General features: G+C 31.1%; 1 protein-coding gene across 6 annotated transcripts in view; it reads right to left on the bottom strand.

The window, feature by feature from the left end:
- The window catches only part of EPHA7 (EPH receptor A7), a 179,840-nt gene that overhangs the window by 150,309 nt on the left and 5,546 nt on the right, over positions 1-23,985 (bottom strand). For all 6 annotated transcript variants that reach the window (XM_033234640.1, XM_033234643.1, XM_033234642.1 and 3 more), the window contains exon 3: positions 20,373-21,042. In XM_033234640.1, the coding sequence (XP_033090531.1) occupies positions 20,373-21,042 (670 nt within the window). The remainder of the gene's footprint in view (positions 1-20,372; positions 21,043-23,985) is intronic.

The raw sequence follows: 23,985 nt of genomic DNA on the forward strand, positions 1-23,985 counted from the left end.
TAAGGAGACAAAGCAGAATGATGTCACGCAACGGAAAGTAAACCACATGAACTATATTGTATCCCTGCCCCCAAATTCAACTTGAATCTAATATTTAAAGAAATTAGAAAATCTAGAATGTGGAATATTCTAAGAGGTAACTGGTCTGGATTCTCAAAAAAAAAAAAAAAATCAGTAAAGTGAAAAAAAAGGTGAATGAAAGTTTCAAATTAGAAGAGAAGAAAAAAATTATGTCAACAAGACAAAATGAAATCCTTAACTGAATCATGAGTTGAAAAAATAAAATCATCTATAAAAAAGGCAGTTTGAGGCAGGTCAGAAACTGGCATATTAACTACATGGAAACTACATGTTAAGATAAATTTTAAAATAAATATTAAATTTCCTGGATTTTAAATATGGCATTGTGTCTATGGAAGAGAACATCTTCATTTTGACAACATATGCTAGAGTCTTTAGGCATTAACTGTCATGATGTCTATAACTTACTTTCAAATGGTTCAGCCAGGACAAAAAAAAAAAGTGTATACACGCACAGGGCTGGGGGGAGTGGGGATATAAATGTGGAAAAATTTTAACAATTAGAGAGTCTGAAGACCATTAGGGTATTCATTATACTATTCTTTCTATTTTCCTGTTACTTTGGCATTTTAAAAGGAAATAAAAGAAAATTTAATTTCTCAAATGGAGATGAAAATGCATTGCTGGATTATTAGTTTTAAGTATTTTTGGCAGTCTACAAACTCGTGCAGGTTTATCTCTCTCTCCAAAATTTATCATAGTTAATCTGTAGCAAAAAGCACTCAAGAAATGTTTATTGAACTAAATTGAATTGGTTTTATATTCCAAACATTTTCCCCAACAGTCTTTCTAGAAGTGAATTCTCGTTAATGCCAATATTTTTGTAGTGTTTGATCTTCTACTCTTCATGAAGCACTGCAGAATTCCTAATCCCCCAATATATTATATTCCTGTCAGTTTCATCATTTTTCCTCATTAAAATGCATTAAATTTTGGTAATAATTTAAATTGTCAACAAGTATTCAAATATAGTCTAATAATCCTTGTAGCCTTGTTGTAAGTGTACTCTGAAAAGTACAATCCATTTAGAATTTTCTACCAGGTGTTACCTCTCCAGAGATTCATGGAGGTGCTGAAAGATGGAACTATACCGTGGGAGCAGGAGAGGTCATTATAGGAATAAAAGTGGAAATGGAAACTTCTGTGGCATCTTTACTTGAGAAACTACTAATATTATATCACCATCTAAGAAACAAACCAAAAGAGACAACTGGCAAGAGAGGAAAAGAAAACTGGAAAATACTCCCCAGTATTCAAATTTTGAAACACAATTATACGGTATTACCAAGAACAAATTGTTCTAGTGTGTGAACATAACCTCTTCTCATGTGGACGTTGATGCTTCCACAGAAAAGGAGAGAGAAGGACCTAAGGCAAGGAGACTGAACATGCAAAACTCAAAAACTATTCCTCCAGTCACAAAGAAAAGATACAGTTAAGAAAAGGATTTACTTCAGAACTTCTTGACCTGAGAAAATTATCTATATATTTATGAATATATCTATATGTTTATGAACGCTTATGAATACAAATGACAGATGGAAAGGTGGAAGGGTGAGCGGGAGAAATAGAGGAAGGGGAAGCTGGTTAGTTAATTAGTTAACTAGCTAAAAGACACAGACAACAGTAAAAAATATTCCACTTTCTAACCTATTGCTTCCTAATTTACCTTCCAACTACTTAAAAATAGAATAAAAGTTAAACTCTTCATGGTTTATGAGATTAAACAAAAAACTAAAAATATAAAATCTGAGTTGTAGTTGGTTTTTAACTCATTATAGTGTTAATTCTTTGGAGCATATCAGACAGCGTTAGACTCAATTTCCTTAAATAAAATGGCATAATCTAAATTTTTTAAATCATATGGTACAATCTAAATTTGTAAAAGATTATACAGTACACTCTCCTGCTCTACAGAAGAACACAATTTTTACACCCAATTCTTTCCATCTCAGGATTCTTTCACAACTGCCGAAGAAAGCCACAGCTATGCTGACAAAGCAGGGCAGAGTAAACTCCAATATACACATAACTCCAGAGATCTGTAGGCATAGAAGTGAAAATCACACATTTTTTCTGACAGGAAACACAGGTCAAGCCTCTTCAGATGTCCTTGACCCCCACAGCACAGTAAGAATCAGGAGCAAAATCAACCATGCCATTAAACGGATGGTTACCTTTTCAGTCGTCCTGACAGCTTTTGCCTGGTTGCCTCAATAGGAAAAGGTGGGAAATGGCAAACCAGGTATAGGAACTACTGTTTTATTTTTCCCACCAGATTGACATAAAAGAAAAAAGAAAACAGCAAATTCCATGGCTCTCAGTTACAGATGTCACTATTCATCTGATGATTCTGTAACTGATTATATGATAAAAAACATATCAAATTTTTAAACATATTTTTAAACAGAAAAAAAATACATTTAAAACTGCATACTATCCGTTTACCTTATTTTTCTACAAGTAATTCCTTAAAAATACAAAGTAACATTTTGCTACTTGAACACAGCATAGAAAATTGTTACCAAAGAACAGGTTGATTTTAATGGCTTGAATGCAAAATAATTTCTTTCATATTGAAAAATGTATGCATGTCAAACCTATCCATTATAAAATAAAACAACATTTATTATTTAAAAGCAATAAGCATAATGTCTATTTTGATATATTTTTCAGATGAGGGCTTTATAAAAACATAAAAAATAAAATCAAAAATCAATTTTCTTAAATATCTTTCAATATTTATTTGAATATGAATAGAAACAGAAATTATTGGGAATAACTAACATTTACATAAACGTATTTATTAAATAAATTATAGCAATATCTTATTTTTCACAGGATCATGAAACTAATACTAGTTTAGAAAAAAATCTCATTTCATTGAATAATAATATGAGGCTGTAACTGCAATCAACTTTGAATAAGGGTGCTTCAATTCTACAGTCTGACTGTCTTTAAAGATTTCTGAAACTCTTTTTAAGACTTGTTTTAACAAATCACAATTCATGTTGAAGTGGTGTGAATTGTTTAGGCATCTTTAATAACCTTCTATTGGCATCTTTGACTCAAACCATAGCCCTCAGCTACGATAGCTTTCTGACCAGAACCTAGGAATCCCAGTGACTTTAGGAATTGTTTGGCTAATAAATATCTGAAATATAAATCAGTATCATATGTGAATATAGTACCTAAATAATCTTGAGTGATGTAGTTCGATCAATGATTGTTATATTAGGATATGAAATATATTTAGTACCCTTTTAGTCTTAGAAGTTTCCATCCAAAAATAATGCCTTTAAGATTAAACTAAGAGGTCCAATGAGATGATATCACTGGTTCAAACGATTCAATAAAGAATAACCTTGGAAAGTTAACAGAAGACTTTATGACTCCAAATATGCTGTTTAACATATTTTTTTAAATCCTATATTGGACTGGGAGGACTGAACTAGACTGAAATCTCTAAGCTCCCAGGGCAAAGGGGTAGAAACTTACTTGACAGCAGCATGAAATGCCACTTTGGTTTCTAAACCTCAGTGTTACTAATCTAATATGACTTCTGCAGATCATAAAGTACAATTGGCCCTTTCAATTTAGATTCAAACACCTGGCTAAATCCATTAACCAGTGATTCCATGAAGCCAAATCCATTGCCTTTTAGCCAAATCATATATTTCCCCTCTTTTATGGAAACTCTTTGAATGAGGTTTCTGGGAAAAAAAAAAAAAAATCACAAATTAATGTAAAAAATGCACAAAAAATTATATCTGTACTCCAGACAGCTTTTTCATAAATTTTTATGAAGAGAGTTAAACTAGACTGTGTAGATCACTTACACAAAATTATCTCCATAATAAGAGGCTCTTGTCATTTCTGAGTGTATGTGTTTGCATGTAATTGTGTCCATCCGATTTATCTTGACTTTTTAGACAAACTATTGTAATTCTAAAGATTTGAAAATTAGCTCAATTTAATCCACCACCTCAACCACCATTACCACTACTAACAACAACAAAACTCCTTATGTTATTCTTTGTTATGGTATTACTTCAAAAATAATGGCTTCATTGGCTGAATTTAGTAGCTGTATGTGCAGATACTGCATATAATTTATAAACAAAGCTACAACTCAAATACGTGCCTTTTATATATATCATAACTAAATCCTATTGAGGATAAACAGTTGATGAGTGAGAGAGAAAAGTCAGAACTCAGTGAAGTTACTATCAACACAGATAATTTCTCTGTGGTCTTTGAGCACCATTTTACTTAGAAAGGTGCTTAGATTAACAAAAATGTGGGAGGAAAATAAGAAGAATTGACTAAACACATGTTTAGTGTATGTATGATTAGGTTCAGGAACAATGCCAGGAGGAAACTATGTACAATCTCATCTGATTTTCGTTACTTGTCAAAAAAGAACTAAGAAGAGAATATCTCACTGATGAGATGCTGTCTTTTTAAGTTTGGTAGAACAAAAAACAAGTTCACTTCTTTAATAAGTACAAATAAACAAGACTGATGAGGTGAACAAAAATCAATCCACAGATTCCAAAAATTTTACAACTGTTTATTTTCAGTTCAAACATGATTGATGTCAATGAGATGCAGATCCGTCCTGGTGAGTCTCAGGAAATCTACTATGTCAGATAATCACCTTCCATGAAACTCAGAAAATCCAATGCTGTGCTTTAACCTACCTTTTCCCCAAATCCTTAATTTCCATACTTTCTTTAAAATTATTTAAGTTTCATCACAACTATTTCTCATTTTTGTTAATATTAATATTTTACTTATAAAATACAGTAAATAATATTTTTGATATACAGCATTTTTCTTATTACTGGTATATTTTAAACTTTATTTTTTGTGAGAAATTTTTTACAGTATATGGAAAATCCTTCCAAATGAGAAATGCATAAAATGCAATTTAAAATATAATTCTTATTAAGCAAAACATGAAAATCTTGATTTAAAGACTAAGAAAGACTATTAGATTTTAACAGACTTACTAACGAAAAAGGAGATTTTAGACAATGCTTTAAAAATGGTTAAAGAAAAAGCCTTTTTGACTTTATCTCTAACAAGACCAATACATGTTTTAGTAATGTGAAAGATGTATATATTCCTTCATTATGTTTTGAGTGTGAACTAGTAATTCAGAATTGTCTTGGAAATGTACAGCTTTTATTAGCAGAAACTGAATCTTCTCTTTCTGTAACTAGGCATTGCATTTAGAGACAGAAGAAAGCCAAATGAGCCTGTTCTGCAGCACAGTCAAGCTCTGCATGTAAAATGTCAAGACATGTAAACGAAAATAATACAAACTTAAATTTCTGTTAAAATGGTAAAACTGTGGTTATTGTGAAAGTCAACTAAAAATATAAAGTGGATAAGGCTATATCTTTATGTATTATACACACACACACACACACATGCACACACACACACACATCTGTCCATCACTCACTTTTTGAAGTGTCAGATAACATTATTTCTCAAATGACACATAGGGCTTCATTTGCTATGCATAAGGTCAGTGAATATTAGCTTCATTTACACTTGGCTGAGAATCGGTTGGTGTCAACAGAAGAGGCTTAGTTCCTCCACTGAACAGGGTTAGAATCTGACAGAAAGCTGCCACTGAAGAAGATGGATGATCTTCCTTGCTGACCCTTCTCCTCTGAAAGTGTCATAGTTTGGGTCTCCTTCTATCTCTACAACAAAGACCCTCTCTGAGCTTCCCAGTGGCCTTCAGTTTTATTGGTGCTAACAGGTCCAGACGTTTTCATCGATTAGATTCTCTACCTTTTTAAACACAAGAGCGTGCCCTTTTTGGCTAGCTAAACCTTGGCACAGATGTCTTTTTTTGTAATTGTGTCTCTGCTGTCTATTGGAAAGGATGCAATCAGACAGGCAAACATCACGTCAGCACAGAAAATGCTAACCTATTTATCTCAGTTTCCCAATGTCATTTTAATGAAAGTGGTATGTCATTTATCTGTCGAAATTAACCTTGGATAATCTCATAGCATATTTCTAGGTGAAAAATCAAAATCTCATGCCATTTTGATGACTAATGTGTAAACAACAATTATACAGAACTATTCAGTAGGTAGAAAAAAAATGTACTTTTCTAGTCATTTTATATAAAGTTATTGACAACCATATTTTAAAATGTGCATACCTGAAAAAAAATTCTACATCATTTTCAGAAATATATTTTCCTTTTACTAGTGGCTGAAGCTGTGATATAGATCCTACCCTGACTTAAAGCATATAAAAATATTTAATACCTAACAAAGATACTGTAACAATATAATAAATTACATGCTGCTTGAGATCCTGATTGTGAGCTCTTTTAATATGTTCAAGAATTGTTATTGATACTTGAATGTGAAAGAAATTACATAACCTCAAATTCCACTTTTCAAAAACGCATATGCTAAAATGATAAAATGTTTTTACAAGTAGATTTACATGTAACACATTTTAGGATAAATGACTATTATGAAACATGCAGATTTGTAACTCAGCTCTAAAATACTACAATACATAGCTATCATAATTATTGCATACAAAATATAACTTAATATATTTGCACATCTGGAATTTCAGAGTTAGACAATAAATGTATGCAACATAAATATAAATATCACAATCCCCAGTACAAATGGATAAATTAAAAATAAAAGATTTCACTAAAACAGAAGATAAGAATTACTAATTCTAACCATGTTAACCCTTTTGTTAGACTGTAGAGAAAAATATATGATATTATATGATTCTGAAATAGAATCTATTAATGAGCTTAATTCAAATATTCTGAATATTCTGAATATTATTTTTAGTGTTACTGTTTTCATTAAAATTGAGAACATTATCAAATTATAGTTAAAAAAACTATTAATGAAAATCTTTTCAGCCAAAAACTTTGTTCTAGACATATCATTAACTGCAATCTTTAAAATAAGTATGCTTATTAAGGTGGAGAAGCACATTAAAAAAATACAATACCAACACTTACAAGAACACAGTTTCCTTCTATTTTTAATGTCATACAGGTTGTGCATCCATGATGCTCAATTTTTATTCTCTCAAGTAAATAGTATTTTTTCAAGAAAAGTTTCAATAATTTCAAATATGTATATGAAAAGCAATTATCAATTTTTATTTAGAATTTTCTTTCTATAAAACAGAGAGAACAAAATCAAAATTCTTCCTCTGATATGGGAGCCAGAAGCACCAGGAACCCAGTTTTTCTTTAAATCAAATCAGTCATTACTCTTATTTGATAAATATGCTTCTAAAACTCTAAATTAATCTTAAGAATTATTTGAATTCTGAAGAATATGCAATGTTTTCTAAGAATAAAGAAAAATGGCAAGATTTATCCCCCACAAAGTTGGGTCCAGTATAGTGTTATGTATTCAACTGACCTAAGCAGTCTACCTATGAATATTCTCATATGTCCATCAATCGATGTCAACATTCCATCGGATTCCAGTCTGACTGGCAAGTGACACTCAGTTATCTACTGACATTAATGAATAATAACCATGCCCTTTAGGTTTATATGAATATAATGTATGTATATTGTTTTCTGTGTAAATTACCCTATATTCAAAAGCAGACTTGGTTTTGTTATTTTCTTTCATATTATACATTAGGAAGTTGTTTTTATAAAAGGAAGAAAAAGAAAGTGGCTGCAAAAAGTGTGCTTAATGTGAACTCTGGTATGTATCAGTCTTTTGTTTTTCTAGACAACCTTGTCCCAGCTTGTAACATATAAGCTTAAATGAGTTGTATTCACAGGTTCCTGAATATGTACGCTCTTTTACAGATCTAACATGTAGTTTGTTGTCTCTGCAACAGGGTATAAAATAACAGAAAATCCTTAAAAACTAAAGATCAGAACAAGTTGTGTCAGCATTCTAACCTTGTTCCCTCTTACCTCTTCACCCTTAATCTGTCTTCCTGGCAGCAAAAACTATTTCTTTATATTATTTTTATATTCTTATTTGTTATTGGTCTCCATTTCTCTTTCTCAAATTGAAGCACACCATAATAGAACTACTTCAGCTTTTAGAAAAAAATAAAGATTAAGAACTTTAACTGATTAGGTACTCTTATAAACATCTTGATCGAGTTCCTTTATGGTATTGACTGACAGTGGCAATTCTGGAATTATTCAAGTCACCGTCCAAATGTTACAAAAGGGACTATGACCTTCAGCATTTATCAAAGTGTGATTTATTTTCTTAGCTCTATAAAAGAGGCCAGACTTCAAATTATGAAAATTTGCCATACAGTATGATTTGTAATTTTTATTTTGAAATTACTATTTATCTTTCCATTAAAGGAATAGTGTAGAATTTTCTCAAAGATAAATGAAAATCTAATGCCAGTGTCTAAAACACTATAATAGAAGATGCAGAAGGAAAAAAAAGAAATCAGATGGAACAGAGATTGAAAAGAACATACACTTTATTATAATGAAGGATGAGGCATATTAGAGGATGAATACATACACAGTGATGGCCTAGTAAATAATCTTGAAAATCAACAAGTGAGCTGTTTGAATTTGGAGTAGTAATTGTCTCATTAGAAAAATTTACAAAGAAGGGAAATGATCCAATTGTTACGTTCGGCTCTGAAAAACACAGTTCTCCTGTATGTAATGTTTGTGTAGAATAAACATTAGACACAGTAAAGAACATGTGCTAAATAGTGAACTTTAAAATTTCCCATCAGGTTTATTTTGCAAACTAAAGCACTGTCTCAACATGACTCTGGAGCTACATGTTTTCCCAGTTCTAGCTCACAGCCTGAATGTCTAAGCTTAACGTGTTAATTTTAAAAGTCAGCTTTGAGAAATAGATTTTGCAGAAGGATGATTGCCCCTTTACCCTTGCAAGGGCAGAGAGGCTAAAGTTTAAAAGTTTCTCAGAGGAGATCTGGTCAGAAATCACATGGTAAAGTAGCAAAACTTCTGCTCCTGTGCAAATCTTCAGTTTCTGATCATGCAAGAGGTGCCCACTGTTCTCATTTTAAAACACATTTCCTAATCACTAATTGCTAAAATTTGTGTTCTTTTGTTCTAAAATACCATAGAAATTTAGAGGTATATAAAAAGTGAAGATTACTTTCTCTTCTCTTCCCAGACATAAATAGCCTTCAGGTATTTCATATGATAAGAAAACCTGAATATCTACTTGAAAATAAAGTCTGTTTATACCTTTGTTGTTTTGTGAAGCAATATTTAAAGATGTTACTGAAGTAGCTTTATTTTATTATTTTTAAAATATGAAATAATTCAATAATATTTACAGGAACTTTCAGCCTCTTTTTAATTGTGAACTGAAATTTCCATAGAGAAAAAAATCTTAACTATCCAGTACCCCCAAATTAAGGAATTAATGCATAGAAATTTGGAAATCTAAACATGATTCAAAAAGATATTTTGTTTTCTTGCTCCACTATGTTGACTTATGTTTTTCCTTCTTGTCGGCTGTGTGTGTGTGTGTGTGTGTGTGTGTGTGCGCATATTTATATATGCGTGCTTTTGGATATCTGTGGTTATGTGTGTGTATATGTATTATACGTGTGTACTGTCAAAGGAGAAAGGAAACTGAAAAGAGTAAGATGTGACTTACTTTTGAATCTGTCATTAATGAACTGTTAGAAGTACAAATGAGGACTTTAGTTGTCCCATTTATTTAAAAATAAAAAGACTAAAAAAACCCTCTAATTTATTCTTGATGATCTTTAAGGCACACTCAAACTTGAAGAATTTATAATATTAATTGTCTTGAAATAGATTATGCCCTAAAGGAGTATAAGAATGCCCAAAGAACATTTGTGTTATAAAGAGTGTATCATATTTGAGTGGGTGAGGGGCATATCCTACCACACATCTCTCTTCAAGGATAAAAGTACTTTATAGGAAAATGTCAACTAAAATAGGGACATTATATAATATTAGTCACTTATTTTACTGGGATGAATGTAGAATATATTATGAAACATTTTAAAAATCCATTAGGCTTATTTAACCTATATATTAGTTTAATGTCATTAAGCTAATGCCATTTGATATTATTTTCTATATCAGAACTAGTTTAGCAAATAACGATAGTGAACTACTATTAAAATAAACAGGGAACATATAAATCACTGGAAATATAGAATTGTACAGTGAATGTACTAATCTTTCATTTATTTTTCTCAGAATAAGCTTTTATCAAGCAACTCCACATATATAATTGTTTTTTAGATGTATTCTATCCCTCCACACCTATCCTAATCCCTGTCCCACCCTAATCCCTTTCCTAGTCCAACTGTCTTTTAGAAAGAATGATTCCCGCCCTTCTTTTTTGCTTGTTTGGTTTAGAAACAAGGTCTAACCGTCAGCCTGGCGGGGGTGCAGTGGTACCATCATCACTCACTGCTCACTGTGACCTCAACCTCCTGGGTTTGAGTGATCCTCCCACCTCAGCCTCCTGAGTAGCTAAGACTACAGACACACACCACTATGCCTGACTGACTATTCCAATTTTTGCAGAGCTGGGGTCTCACCATGTTGCTCAGGCTGTTCTCAAACTTCTGACCTCAAGCAATCCTCTTACCTCAGCCTCCCAAACTGCTGGGATTACAGGCATCAGCCGCTGCACCTACCAAGAATGATTTCTTAAAAAGTAGACTAGGTTATACTAATGTAATAGATTGTTGAATCATTCAACTTAAAAATGATAAATGTATGATATGTAGTTAATATTGTATCAGATTGATATTATGCTTTATTCATAAAAGCATCACAGTGATCTCTTCTCCAGATCTAGGTTTTCTATACAAAGTTGTAACTCAGTGTTAATGGGTTCAGAGTAAGTCTGAGGCTACCACCACCACAGTCCAGGGGCTAAACTAGGTATTAACGGCGTGACACGTGAAACAAAATATTAAACACAGTATGTGTCCTTTCAAAGCCCCCTGATTTTTTAATACATTAGGAGGAAGAGATAACATAATCATCAGCAGTAAATAACTTAAATGACTAAAGAACATGAAAAAAAAATCGAAATCCATAAAAAATATAACCATTAAAAAACGTCCAAACTATTACACCCCAGAGTGCATTTTCCCTGGGTTTCTTTGTACTTACGTCATTCATCGACACTAAACAAAGTAAATTAAATAATAACCCTTCCATAACTCTTAACAAAATCACAGAATGTAAGAAAAATAATGCACATTTGTTTCAGCTGATGTATCACTTTGGTTTCCTGGGAAATGCTACCATTCGAGATTAATATTGCAACACATACCTTCAGATTCTATAACTTTAGACAAAGTGTGTAACATGGGTAGAAAACAAAAAATAACATTTATAACTCATTAATTTGAACCAAATTCTAAATTGAGTTATTTTACTACCAGATTAAAAAATAAAAACTTGTATGTGCATGTGACCTTCTACTTTTCACATGCTAAACTTACATGAATATCCTAATGAAGACAAGCATCCATAAAACTAAATATGTGAGATATTTCGCAGGGGATGAGGTAATTTAAAGTTATTTAAATGTGAGGAAAATTGAAACAAAAAGATTTTCTGAAATCTTTCCTCTGGTATTCATGTATCATATTTCTATGGACATAGAGAAAAATACCGAATATATTGCTGTGTCAAAATTCTCCCATGAAAATATTATTTCTACAAAATAACTAATGTCAGAAAATAACATCATGAATATTTCATAGATTAGTGATTATCTTAGAGAAAATAGCTACAAATTACACAGAAAAATCAAATCAAATGCAAAATTTTAAGGCATAATTGATTTGTATTATAACACTGTCTGCCAGAAACTGATGCCAATTTAAACTTCCACTAGAAATTTTTAAAAGACTGACCATATACATCCCAATGCTAGGTTAATTAGAAACACTCTGAAGTCACACTAAACTAACAAACCACAGAAAACTAAATCAGACACATTAATTTCCTATTTCCTTCCATATTTCCTTACACTCTTCCCCCTTTCATCAGTTCTTTCTATCCTTCTTTATTTACTGAATAAGTACCATGTTAAATGCATTGTGAGAACAAAGATTATTAAATATGGGTAAAAATAAGTATAATTTCAACTAAAACGTACAATGTTCTAATTGGAAATTGTGACATGATTCTAATTTTAAGCATCAAAATGGTATTTCCCCATGTTTTTAAAGAAAGTAAGAGCAATTACTTTCTTTAAAAACTTTCTTTAAAAATTACTTTACTTTGCAAAGTACACAAGAAACTACTAACAATAGTTGTACCTGGGAAAATATACTGTGGAACTGTGTCACATGGATGACATTTGTTCCAGATCTGTGTATGTTACCTATCCAAAAATAGCTTAAAACAAGCATTTTAGTTTCTAAATATGAATCATTTAATGAAGGGTGTAAAAAAATTGTAAAGGTAATATGTGTAGGTATAACCTAAAGAGGAAAAATAACATTTTGACATAATATGGAATTTATGTAATTTCCCACTTATAGAGACAATATGGTAATATTAGCTTAGGGATAATTATCATGTTTTGTTTCTTTCTGTTATTTTTTGCTTTGCAATCCAAACTAATATTTACAACATATAATTTGGAAGCAAAACAATATAATTTTATAACAAAAGTTGCTTTCCCATATAATATAAATATAAACACACTTCAAGAACTTCTTAATATAGAAAATGTTATCAGGCTCTTAGATCTCTGTTTTTTAAGACATAAATAATGACAACAAGGGTGAAACGCCTTTTGTTTCCTCAGAGGAGGGAAAGGGAGAAATTGAAAAGAAACATAAGGACAGTAAGAGAGAATGAGAATGTGACAATAAATAACTGTTATATTATCTTCACACAAATAAATTCCTCAAATCCAGAAGAGAGTCCTGTTTATGTTTGCTAATTATTAGCATTTTATCCTGTTATTTGCTATGAGGAAAATGAAATGTAGTTAAGTATTCCCATCCTCACAAAGTTTAAGACTACTCATATAGACTAGCCATATACAAGAAATTAAATTAATTGCTTTGAAATTAATTTAAATTCATTGAATTAAATGAATTCAGAGAAAAAAATATTTGCTTTGGCATTGGGTAGTTTATGAGTAAATCTTTAAGAAACCTTATAAATATTTACTGGAAGGCTAAGGTGGTGTAAGACACTGCTAGGTATCATGGTGTGTAGGTTAAAAAAATCACAAGGTTTAGCTGTTTAAAAAAATAGAATCTTTAAGAGGAAAACACAATGAATAAAATAAAATAGCATGCAATGATTTCCCTAGGGAAAGGGCAAAGCATAAGTATTCAAAAGAAATCAGGCATAATGGCAGGTGCTTGTAGTCCCAACTACTTGGGAGGTGGAGGCAGAGAGGGTCACTTGAGCCCAGGAGTGCCAGGCTGTAGTGTGCTATGATCTACTATGATTGTGCCTGTGAATAGCCACTGTACTCCAACCCGGGCAACACGGCAACACTCAACTCTTAAAAAAAAAAAAAAAAAAAAAAAGATAAAGAAGAGATCACCTAACAGGGTATACGTGGTATTTAATTTGATATTGTAAGGAAAGGCAGAATTTCTACAACAGGGAGACCATAAGAAAAGAAATGGCACCTACATAGGAAAAAACAAGATAGACTAAGAACAAGGAGAAAAGTACTGCCAGTAACCAACATCAGAATTGAAAAAGAAGCTAGAGAAGCCTCTTCAAGAATGTATATAATTAAGATATAATAGAAACTTGTGAGAGACATAATTGTTAATTTTTTTCTTTTTAGTTGAAGCCAAATGTTAAATAATGAGACATTGTAGAAATATCTATGGGCATGCTTAAGGTAGAGTGAAAGAACAGTAGCAGACAGAGGGAGCAGAGGCTTCAACTGTGATAAAAATGTGACTGAAAGTTAGAAAAGAAGATAAGGTGAAGATGAGGAAATTAAAATGTCAGTGTAAATAACAGATAATTTTTCTAGGTAATTAAAAGCCTGAAGCTTTCTGAATAATGATACCATGTTGTGTTTTACAAAATACAATCTGATGACCATCTAAAGAAAGAACTGCAATCAAAAAGAGAATGACAAAGCAAGTGAAATACTTAGGATGTTAGGAAAGGTAGAGACATGTATTTTGTAATTATGATAAATGAAAGAAAATGTTCAGATTTGTATCACCTTTCAAGATGTTCTAAAAAAAGTTTGTGTTCATAAAAGACTTTGCAATAGATAAAATGTTCCTCTATAAAGACATGATCCAGGGTATTGGTTAGGAATAAGGATTCTGAAGCCGGACTAGCTTGATTAACCAACAATTTACCACTCTGTGATTATAAGTACTTAACCCACCATCACTATGCTTCAGTTTCCTTACATTGTTTTTATTCATGAATTTATACACATAAAAACTTATATAAGATATATAACCATATATATACATGTTTAGAGAGAGAGAGAGAGACTTTTTACAGTAAGAGTATTTTTTCTCTTTTAAACTTGGTAATAATAGTCTCATTCTATTAGACTACATTAATAACACCTCCCTTTAAGGTTAAATTACTTAACACATGCAAGTACTTAAAATAGGACTTGGTATCTATTAACAATTAAAAACGAACAAAATCTATGAGCTGTATTTATTGAATGCCTTCTATTAATATCTTCTACCTTTTATATAATTTAAACCATACTTGCCCACTTACTCCTGTAGTACCTGAGCCCTGTTATACAGAAACCAACTTAATGTAAAAACCCACATTTTGAAGATATAATTCAAGTTGTCTTTATATAAGCTATCTGGTTACTTAGAACTTAAAATTATAGTGTATAAAAATAAAAGTTAATGTTCAAGATGTTTTGAATTATAGACAGAACAAAACATCACCCACAATCCCACTACATGGATACATTCATTGTTAGCCTATCATCTATTCTTTTTCCTATGTATATTTTGCATAATTCTAAACATCATTTTATACGAATTTGTTTTTTCATTCAAAATTATTAATACAAATTCAAAATTCCTTTATAGCATCATTGATATTTTATAGACTAAGTTCAATCAAGGTGATATGCCTTAACTTTGGACATTTGGGTTATTTTCAATAATTAAAATTACATACACTGCTAGTAGAAAAAAAGGATTACGTAAAAGATTTTTTGTTTTTAATGAAATGCCTTCTTAGATAAATTAACAAGTGTGAAATTACTTGATTAAAGGATATTTAACTATTTGTGGCCTGTGAGATATATGTTCATTTGTTCATCACCATGAGGTTTCTTTACTTAGCAAATTCCTTGTTGTATTATTAATAATAAGCATTCATTGATTATTTGCTATGTCCCACATACTATTTTTAGGGTTTGTACATACATTACTTCATTCAATTCTCACAAGAACCCTATGAGGGAGGTACTATTTTTATTAGCCCCATTTTATACTTAAAGAAATTAAGGTTTAGAGAGATTGTCCTACTTTATGCTCCTAGTAAGTTGTGAAAGCAGCATTTTGAAACTGACTCTAGCATCTGAGCTATTAACCCACTGGTGTTTCCTACATTTCTGTGTGTGTATATATATATATATATATATACACACACACACACATGATTATAAATACTATATAAAGACTCATTTGTTACGAAAATTTCATGGTACAAATTACATGCTACTTGTCTGTAAAAATTAAGTAGTTTTCAAAAACGTTGATCAAGAAACAGAGTTTAAATATTGCTAATGCTATAAAATTGAATGTATTGTTTCATTTATTAAATTATACATATGTTCATAAATTATATATTATTAAAATAATGATAGACCTCTTAACATTAATAGAAACTATTAAAAAACTGCTATCAGTAAAATTTCTTATAAAAATTATAAATGTATGATTACTTGAATTCCCCTTTACATGAAATCATGAGAAAGAAAAATTTTACTTATTTGCTTTCAAAAAATTTAAATTAAGCAATATAAGTAATGTAAGTAAATCACATTTCTATATTCTGATATATGTGCATGTAAATCTTATGTCTTTGAATTTTTTACTTCCAAATGAGAAGAATTTTTTGCAAGTAAGATTATCATCCAAATCAGAAAAAACACTTTTCAAAGCAAAAAGAAGCAGTGTTAATTAAAAAAAACAATTATCCCAGGCATATCGGGCATATGGTCACCCTACATAGAATAAAGTTTTATTAGTTTTTTAGTAACTAAAATCTACTGGATAAAGTCCAGAACAAATTTTAGGGACGTAGTGGAGTGGGGAAAAAAGACTTGAATTGGTAAACAGGATTTTTGCATTCTTACACAATTTTGTTACTTATTAATATCTCTGAGCTTCAGTTTCTTCATATGTTGAAAGAGAGAGAAAAATAATAATACTTTCCACATCTTAGTTATGTGGTGAGGTTTAAATGAGAAACTGAATGTGACTGTTCAATATAAACTGCAAACTCCCTATGCAAATCCAAGTTATAATATCCAGATCCACACTTTGACAAGTACTATTCTACTTTCTAAATGGAATAAAATTGTACCAAAGTTACAAAATTGAAATATATTTCCGTAGATTTATTTTATTAGTCTTCCCAAAATATTTACATATGTAAAATATAACAGGATCTCTCAATTTTTAAAATAACTGTAACGTTTAATCTAAGAAAATATATTGACTAGTTTGCAAAGTTGTTATGTAACTTGTAAATTTAAAAAATGACAATAAAAGTATACTAAATGAAATTATAAATTCTTAAATCAATATAAAGAGATGTCTTCATAAAAATACTATGTTTAAGAATTGGACAAAAGTTCTCCACATATTAGTAGACTTGAGAAGCATTTGATTTTCAAAATTGAGCTATTTTTTCAGTCATGAAGAGAAGCTTTTACATCAACTGTTCGAACCAACCATCAGTTTTTTAGAGTAATTCACATTTCATATTGTCTTCCAGCAAACATCACAATAGGCTGCTACTTCAAAATGTGCCCAGATAAACTTGCCTTTAAGTGGCTAGCCACTCTCATTTGGCTAGGGACTCACTAGCATCCTCTCCCAAACACATTAGTTTTCCTCAATATGGGACTGGAATTTGTTTTCAAACTCTTAACAGGATTATTGAAAGGAAACAGGAAGAATACTATAAAGGCAAGCCTGGAGTGATTCCAGAGGCAAGTACTCTTGCAGCAATGCATTGGAATTATGCCAAGGAGGGAAGTGTTTTTGCAAATGAACATAGTTCCATGGTTAAGAAGAAGGTATTTAATTCCTTTGTCAACATTACCAAGGATAAAAATTAAGAAAGTTATGTCATGAGCAATTTACTTGACTTATAACAACGCACACATATTCTTTCGGTTAAACCGTAAGGCGGCATCTTGCCTCCTTTAACCATGTTTTTTTTATTTTTTAATGAACTGTTACTACAATATTAACACCTAATTTCAAGTATTCAGAGGCAGAATTAATGAAGGTGATAGTGGAGTAATTTTATTTTATTTTTAAATACCTTGGCACAGTTTACAGGTAACAATAATTTTGGTAGTAAAATGTTTCAATTCTTCCAATTAAATTTGACAAATGTAAGTAATTTTATAGTACCATGTTTAATGAGATGATTTTTTTCATTTGAAATAAATTGAGGTTTATTTCTCATGATAAATATGTCTACTTACTGTGGTTTAAGACTGCTTTTGTTACTAAATTCTATAATTAGAAGCATAAAACTCGAGCAGCTCCTGTTCACATTTTCTTACGAATAAATGCGGAAACCACATTTTCTTAACAAATAAATGAGTTAAATTGCAAAAAGTGAAACAACAGCCACAAAAACCTGTAATCGTCTTTAAAACCTTTAAAACACAGGGCCTTTAATGTTATTTCCTATCTTTTCTCATATAAATTTAACTGTGTACCTTTATACGTATTTCTGCTTTGTTATTTTTCACATTTTAATTGTGTGAAAGTTTAAGTTCCTTCCTATCAATCAAGATCTGCATAATATTGAAACTGCTTTCACAGCTAAAGTGCAATAATGTTCCTAAAACTTTTTGTAACAGTTACTGCTGAATCCACCATCACTTTCAAGTAACTGTTAACCTCTTGTCAATAGGAACACTGCCTTTCATTGAATTGATCAGTTCATCACTGAGAATATTTCTATACTTACCCAGTGGAATAGCATTTTGCCTACAAGCAGGGATAAATCTTCATCAGTTTCTGATTTCCACATATATGGAAACTGCAGGATTTTCTACTCAATTAGAAATACTGCCAGTGAGGGAAAGGGAAAGAGGACAATGGGAGACAGGCTTGACTCCTTCAGGGACATAAAAGGAGACTGCTAAACTGGCCTATGGGACCTGAACCTGTATCATCTCCATTTGTTTTGCTCAGAGTTCACTTCACAATGTCACCTCTGGTGAAGATGATAATTGAGTGCAGAGCCATAGGCACTTTACATGCTTAGCAGCCAGCCACATGAAGTATTTAACTCTTTGAATAGGACAGAAAAAGATATTTGCTCAGTTACTCTGTTTGAAAACTATATCCAGTACAAATATAAAGTGAGCCACAAAGGTAATTTTAATATTTCTAGCCACACTAAAAAAGAGTAAAAGAAACAGCTGAAATTAATTTTAATATTATCCTCTAGCCCTGTTTATCTAAAATATGATTATTTCAACATGTAATCAACACTTAAAAATGGTTAAAGACATATGTTACTTTTTTTTTTTTTTTTTTTTTTTTTTTTTTTGCAGTACGGCTTTGAAATCCAGTGTGTAACTTATACTTACAGCACATCTCAATTTAGAATAGTCACTTTTCAAAACCTTAAGAGCCACATGTGGCTGCTGGGTACAGTACTGTATAGTACAGGTCTAAATTTTTTAAAAAATATTTAATTTTAAAAATATTCTACTAGAATGAGAATTTTATGGGGAAGTAATCCAATTTACATATGTATATGAGGCACCTAAACACTATGAGCCATAAATCCTATTTCCTAGGATTCTCCTTGCTTTGTGATTGAAACTAGGGCAATATTGTTGCCTAGGCTCTAAAGTCAGAACGTCCCAAGTTTGAAGGTAAGCTTAGACAAATATTACTAATGTAACTGGATATCTTGATAGCCTCTATTTTTTTATTGTATAAAATAGAAATGATAATGATATCCACCTTTTTAAATAAGCTTGTGTATGTAAAGGAAATGGAGGAATGTCTGCACATACTAAGTTATCAATAAAAGTTAGTTATAATAGCTATTATTATCAGTGGTCCCCTTTAGCTCAACTAAGAACTGTAAGTATAAAGCCTGTGCTTCTGGCTTTGGGGTAAAATATATATATATAGATATAAGTGTTATTTTTAATGTATTATGTTTTATATATCATAAGTTAAAAAGATACACTAGTAATGTAACTTTATAATTTATTTTCATGAAACCTAGAAACAATATCTATCAATCTTGAAGGCCCACATGACATATTTTTAAATATTTAGCCACATAATGCTAGGAAAGAGAAAAAAATGATTTTATAAAACAAAGAAAAAGGTTTACTAATTCATATGTGATTGTTTCAAAACATGCAATTGATGTACTATAATAACTAAAACTTTACTTTGGCCCACTGCCACAAAAATGTGGTCATTTTTGTATTTAGTCCAAAAATAAAAATCACACCTTTCGCAGAAGTAACCACAGAGATTTAGTAAGTGAAATTTGAAAATTTTGTATCAAAGTTATAGTATTTATATAAGATAAATCTAAAAGTTTATAAATGTATTCGTTTACGCCCCGCCTGTCACTAGAGCTCTTATTCATAGCCTTCTTAACCTCCTATTTACTGCTACTCAAGGGCCCAGACAATATGGGTTTAAAAATAGGAGGAATGGCATCTCATTAAATCCTGCTAAATGTCACCTCAGTCTTGCCAGGCTACAAATTCAACTACCCAGACTCCTCTCTAAACTCCATAGCCCAACGTGCAACTATTGACTTCCATATTAAGCATAGGACACATTAAATTTTAGTAACAAATATCTTTATCACCCATATTGATTATATACACTTAGTGCAGATGCTACCGTAGGGCAATCACTAAGTTCAACGGTGACTTTGTTTAAGAACAGTAGAAACGCGCTTCTGGTACAGAGCAGATTCACTTATTCAAGTAACTATTAATGTTTAAAATGTATGATATTGAAATGTAAAAAGACAAAGTAGAGTTTTAATAGGACATATTACTTACGTTCACAAGTATCCCCTTTTTGCTGGTAGCCCGCTTTGCAGATACATTTTCCAATGGGCACTAACCATTCTCCTTCTGCACTGCAGTGCATCCTGGGGGAGTTTTCCGCCTCTTCCTCTGCACTGCTGACACATGTCCCTCGAACCTCGACTAAAGAGGAAAATTCTGAACCAGTCACTGTATCTGGAAAGATAGCTAAGTTCTCAATAATGGACCAGCACTTCTTGTAGTATACTTTGACAGAAACCAAAGCTATGCAAGCCCCTACATCCTGAAAGGCAAGATAGAATCCCTTTTTGGACAAAGGTCCAATCTCTCTCACCTCAGTGTTAAGCTTCATCTTTCTTTCACCAAGGTCACCTTGGGTAAAACTTTCATCTGCAGCAATGGTGTCTATTTTTACATAGAGATTTTCTCTTATATTCCTGCCAGTGTCATAGTCTGTTTCATAATAGTACAAATTAAATGTTTCCTTGCAAGTTCCCAGTACTCCAGGAAGACTGTTACAATCCCTCAGGGTGAATTTCAATTCTACAAAAATCCTTTGTGCATTGCCTTTAGAAATCCAGTTAGTCCGCAGCCAGTTGTTTTGGTTGGGCTCCATGACTTGGCACACCTGGTATGTTCGTATCGGGGTATAGTTCTCATCCAAACCACTAATTTCTTCCCACTGCAAAAGTTGAAAAAAGTTCATCAGGCATTCAGCAAAAAATAACATTCTGCTTTTGAAAGTGCAAGTACTTCACAAACAAGGATCTTCGAAAAAGTTAGGTTGATTCTTATCCTGGCAAAACTATAATCCAGAGAATGCAGGATTCCAGGTTCTGCTTCATCCTGGTGGTGGAACATACTTACGCTGCTTGCTTTGTGTATACATACAATAAATATTTCATTTTGTTTAATATCTTTTTGGGAGTATATTAGTGTTTTTATTTTTACATCTTTGCTTATGTTTACATTCTTCATTGAGATTATAATTTTTATAGACTAAAGCTCACAATTATTTAAATTACCAGTGAAAGTATATACATATGGATGCCTGGCAGGATTTTTGATAACTCAGTTGACATTTTAAGTGTCCATATCTTACTTACGATTACAGAGTACTTAAAAACATGAAGAAGAAAATGCCAACAGTACTCTGAAATGTAAAAGTATTCAACAACATGTTGATATTTATAATTTGGAATATTTTACAATCTTTTCAAAATGAGATGTAAGCAAGTAACATTTTACAGAGCTATTTATTTATTCCAGTGTTATATATAATATTGTACACAAAGCCACATAACTATAAATAAGTAGTTATAAGAGTATGATTCATTTTTATAAATAAATTGCTTTCAATAGACAATCAAATATACACAGCAAATCTGCATGCTGGATCATATTTAGTCACTTTCTGACAGGAAAAATATCAGATGTTTAAAAATGTCCATTTATATGTTGATATAATGTACACTACAAACAAATCTATATTAAATATTTTCTCATAAAAGGAAAAAAAGTGCATTTGTCAGAATTTGCAACAATTTCAAACTATTAAACCATATATAATATTCTCTGCCGCTCATTAATCAATAAAAGCATTTCACCTAGGAGCCTTAAAAGCCTAAATGAATAGTAGTATATGTTTTTTCTTACAATTATTAAAAAATTTCCCACTTTGTATTTATGATGTCTTAATAATGAAATTGTCATCTGTTAGTATTAATTTCCCCAATTAAAAATGCCAAATGCAAAACATTTGTGTTCAAGTCCAAAGTTGCATAGCATACAATATTTAAACTATTGTTTCAAGAAAAGAAGATGAGAAAATAAAAATCATGTGGTAAATAGTTTTATTTAAAATACCTGATTTGAGTATTGATTTATTTAAATGTTCTGTACAACATTAACGTATACTTTTAAAACTAGTCCTTAGAAAATTAACAAGATTGATAAATTATCAATATAATACAATTCAGAAATTTCTTTGGTGATGTTACATATTTGGTATGATTTTGTTACACACAGCCTAATATGATGAAAGGTACTCAAATGTAGTAAAGAACCCATTTTAATGTTCAGTTTTTACTCAGTTCAGCTGGCATTTGTGACTAGTTAACAGTGTGCATATCTTCCCTTTGTTTCAGTTAGCTGCCTACAGTCTGAATGGCAATCAGCCAAATATAACCAAATGCATCCATTTGGATGGGTAGATTTCAGTCTCTTCATTAGACTGAAATTACAAAAAGAAATAAAACTAGTAATGATATATACCAAAAAATCAAAAGCTCCAAAGATAAATGTGTTCCTTTTGAACAACTCCCCAATTTGAAGAAACCAAAGATATTTTAAAAGAATATATCCCAAGAATTCTTTATCTAACTTCAAGAACAAATTTATTCTTTTATTCTGTGTAAGAAAAATCAATTTTATTACCCGTGAAACCCAACTAATTTTTATTTTTACTTAAAATTTTATTCCAGAGGAGAATGCTTCAGGAAAACTATGATGTAGATTACAAACATTGAGACTACATAAATTCATTTAACACAACTATTGTTTTATTATCTCACTTTCTAAGACATTATGAACATTTCCACAAATGATGCCACTGGGAAAAATGTCTTCATTCAGACACTGCATTTTTATAGTATGTTTATAGAAATGTTTTCTCAAAACTTATGTCTCAGAAACATTTTCTTTACAGTTAGGTATTTAGTCACATGTGAACTAATCTATTGCACAAATACAGAAAATATCGTCGATCAATTGTTTTCTAATATTACATGTTGATGCCTACAGATATGTAGGGTTAACTGTTAAGATAATTTGGACTGATAAAATGCCCATTTGAGTCCAAGATAACATTGACAGTCACAATTTGTCATTTTGTATATTACATGGATGAAATACTACAATCATATATCAGTTTACTTCTCCTCAGAGATAAAACCATCCTCTATCTCTATTTGTTTTAATTGATGGATGGTAGAAAATGGGCTACATCTGTCATTGGCAAGAAAGGTGTTTCATTTTTTATCATGAATGGCTGTCTATAACGTATATTATTTTACTCACAGAAACCACTTCTCTCAAGAAAGGTATTATATTCATACCTCCAATTCATGGAATTTTTACATTTAATCTGTAAAATGGTTGTCATTTGTTGATAATTTATCATAACCAATACAGATAACCACAATATGCAAGAAAGAAATCTCTTAAAAATTAAATTTAATGAAAACTGTATTTTAAATAGATTTGTTTTGTTCATATTTTACATTCTTAAACTTTCAGTTCCTGACATGTTGATTTCATGATCTCAACAATCTCTTTCAAACTTTCATTATTCTCCTTGCAAAATATGCTACAGTTTTTATATCATAACTTATACTCCACACGCTTTTGACTTCAGATTTTTTTTAAGGTGCCAAAGATAAACTTAAATAGCAATAGGGTATCTTCTCCTTTCTCAGAGCCCTCTTCCTCGATAAGTAATAAAGAATGTGCCCTCTCTCACAATTAAAAATAACACCTGAAGACACGGATACTGAGCTGTATTTACAGATGAAAAATAATTGTTAGTATTTTTAAAGATTTACTAATATTTCGGTAGATTATTATT

Source organism: Trachypithecus francoisi, unplaced genomic scaffold (genome assembly GCF_009764315.1).
Source record: "Trachypithecus francoisi isolate TF-2019V2 unplaced genomic scaffold, Tfra_2.0 Lachesis_group15, whole genome shotgun sequence".
Classification (NCBI taxonomy): domain Eukaryota; kingdom Metazoa; phylum Chordata; class Mammalia; order Primates; family Cercopithecidae; genus Trachypithecus; species Trachypithecus francoisi.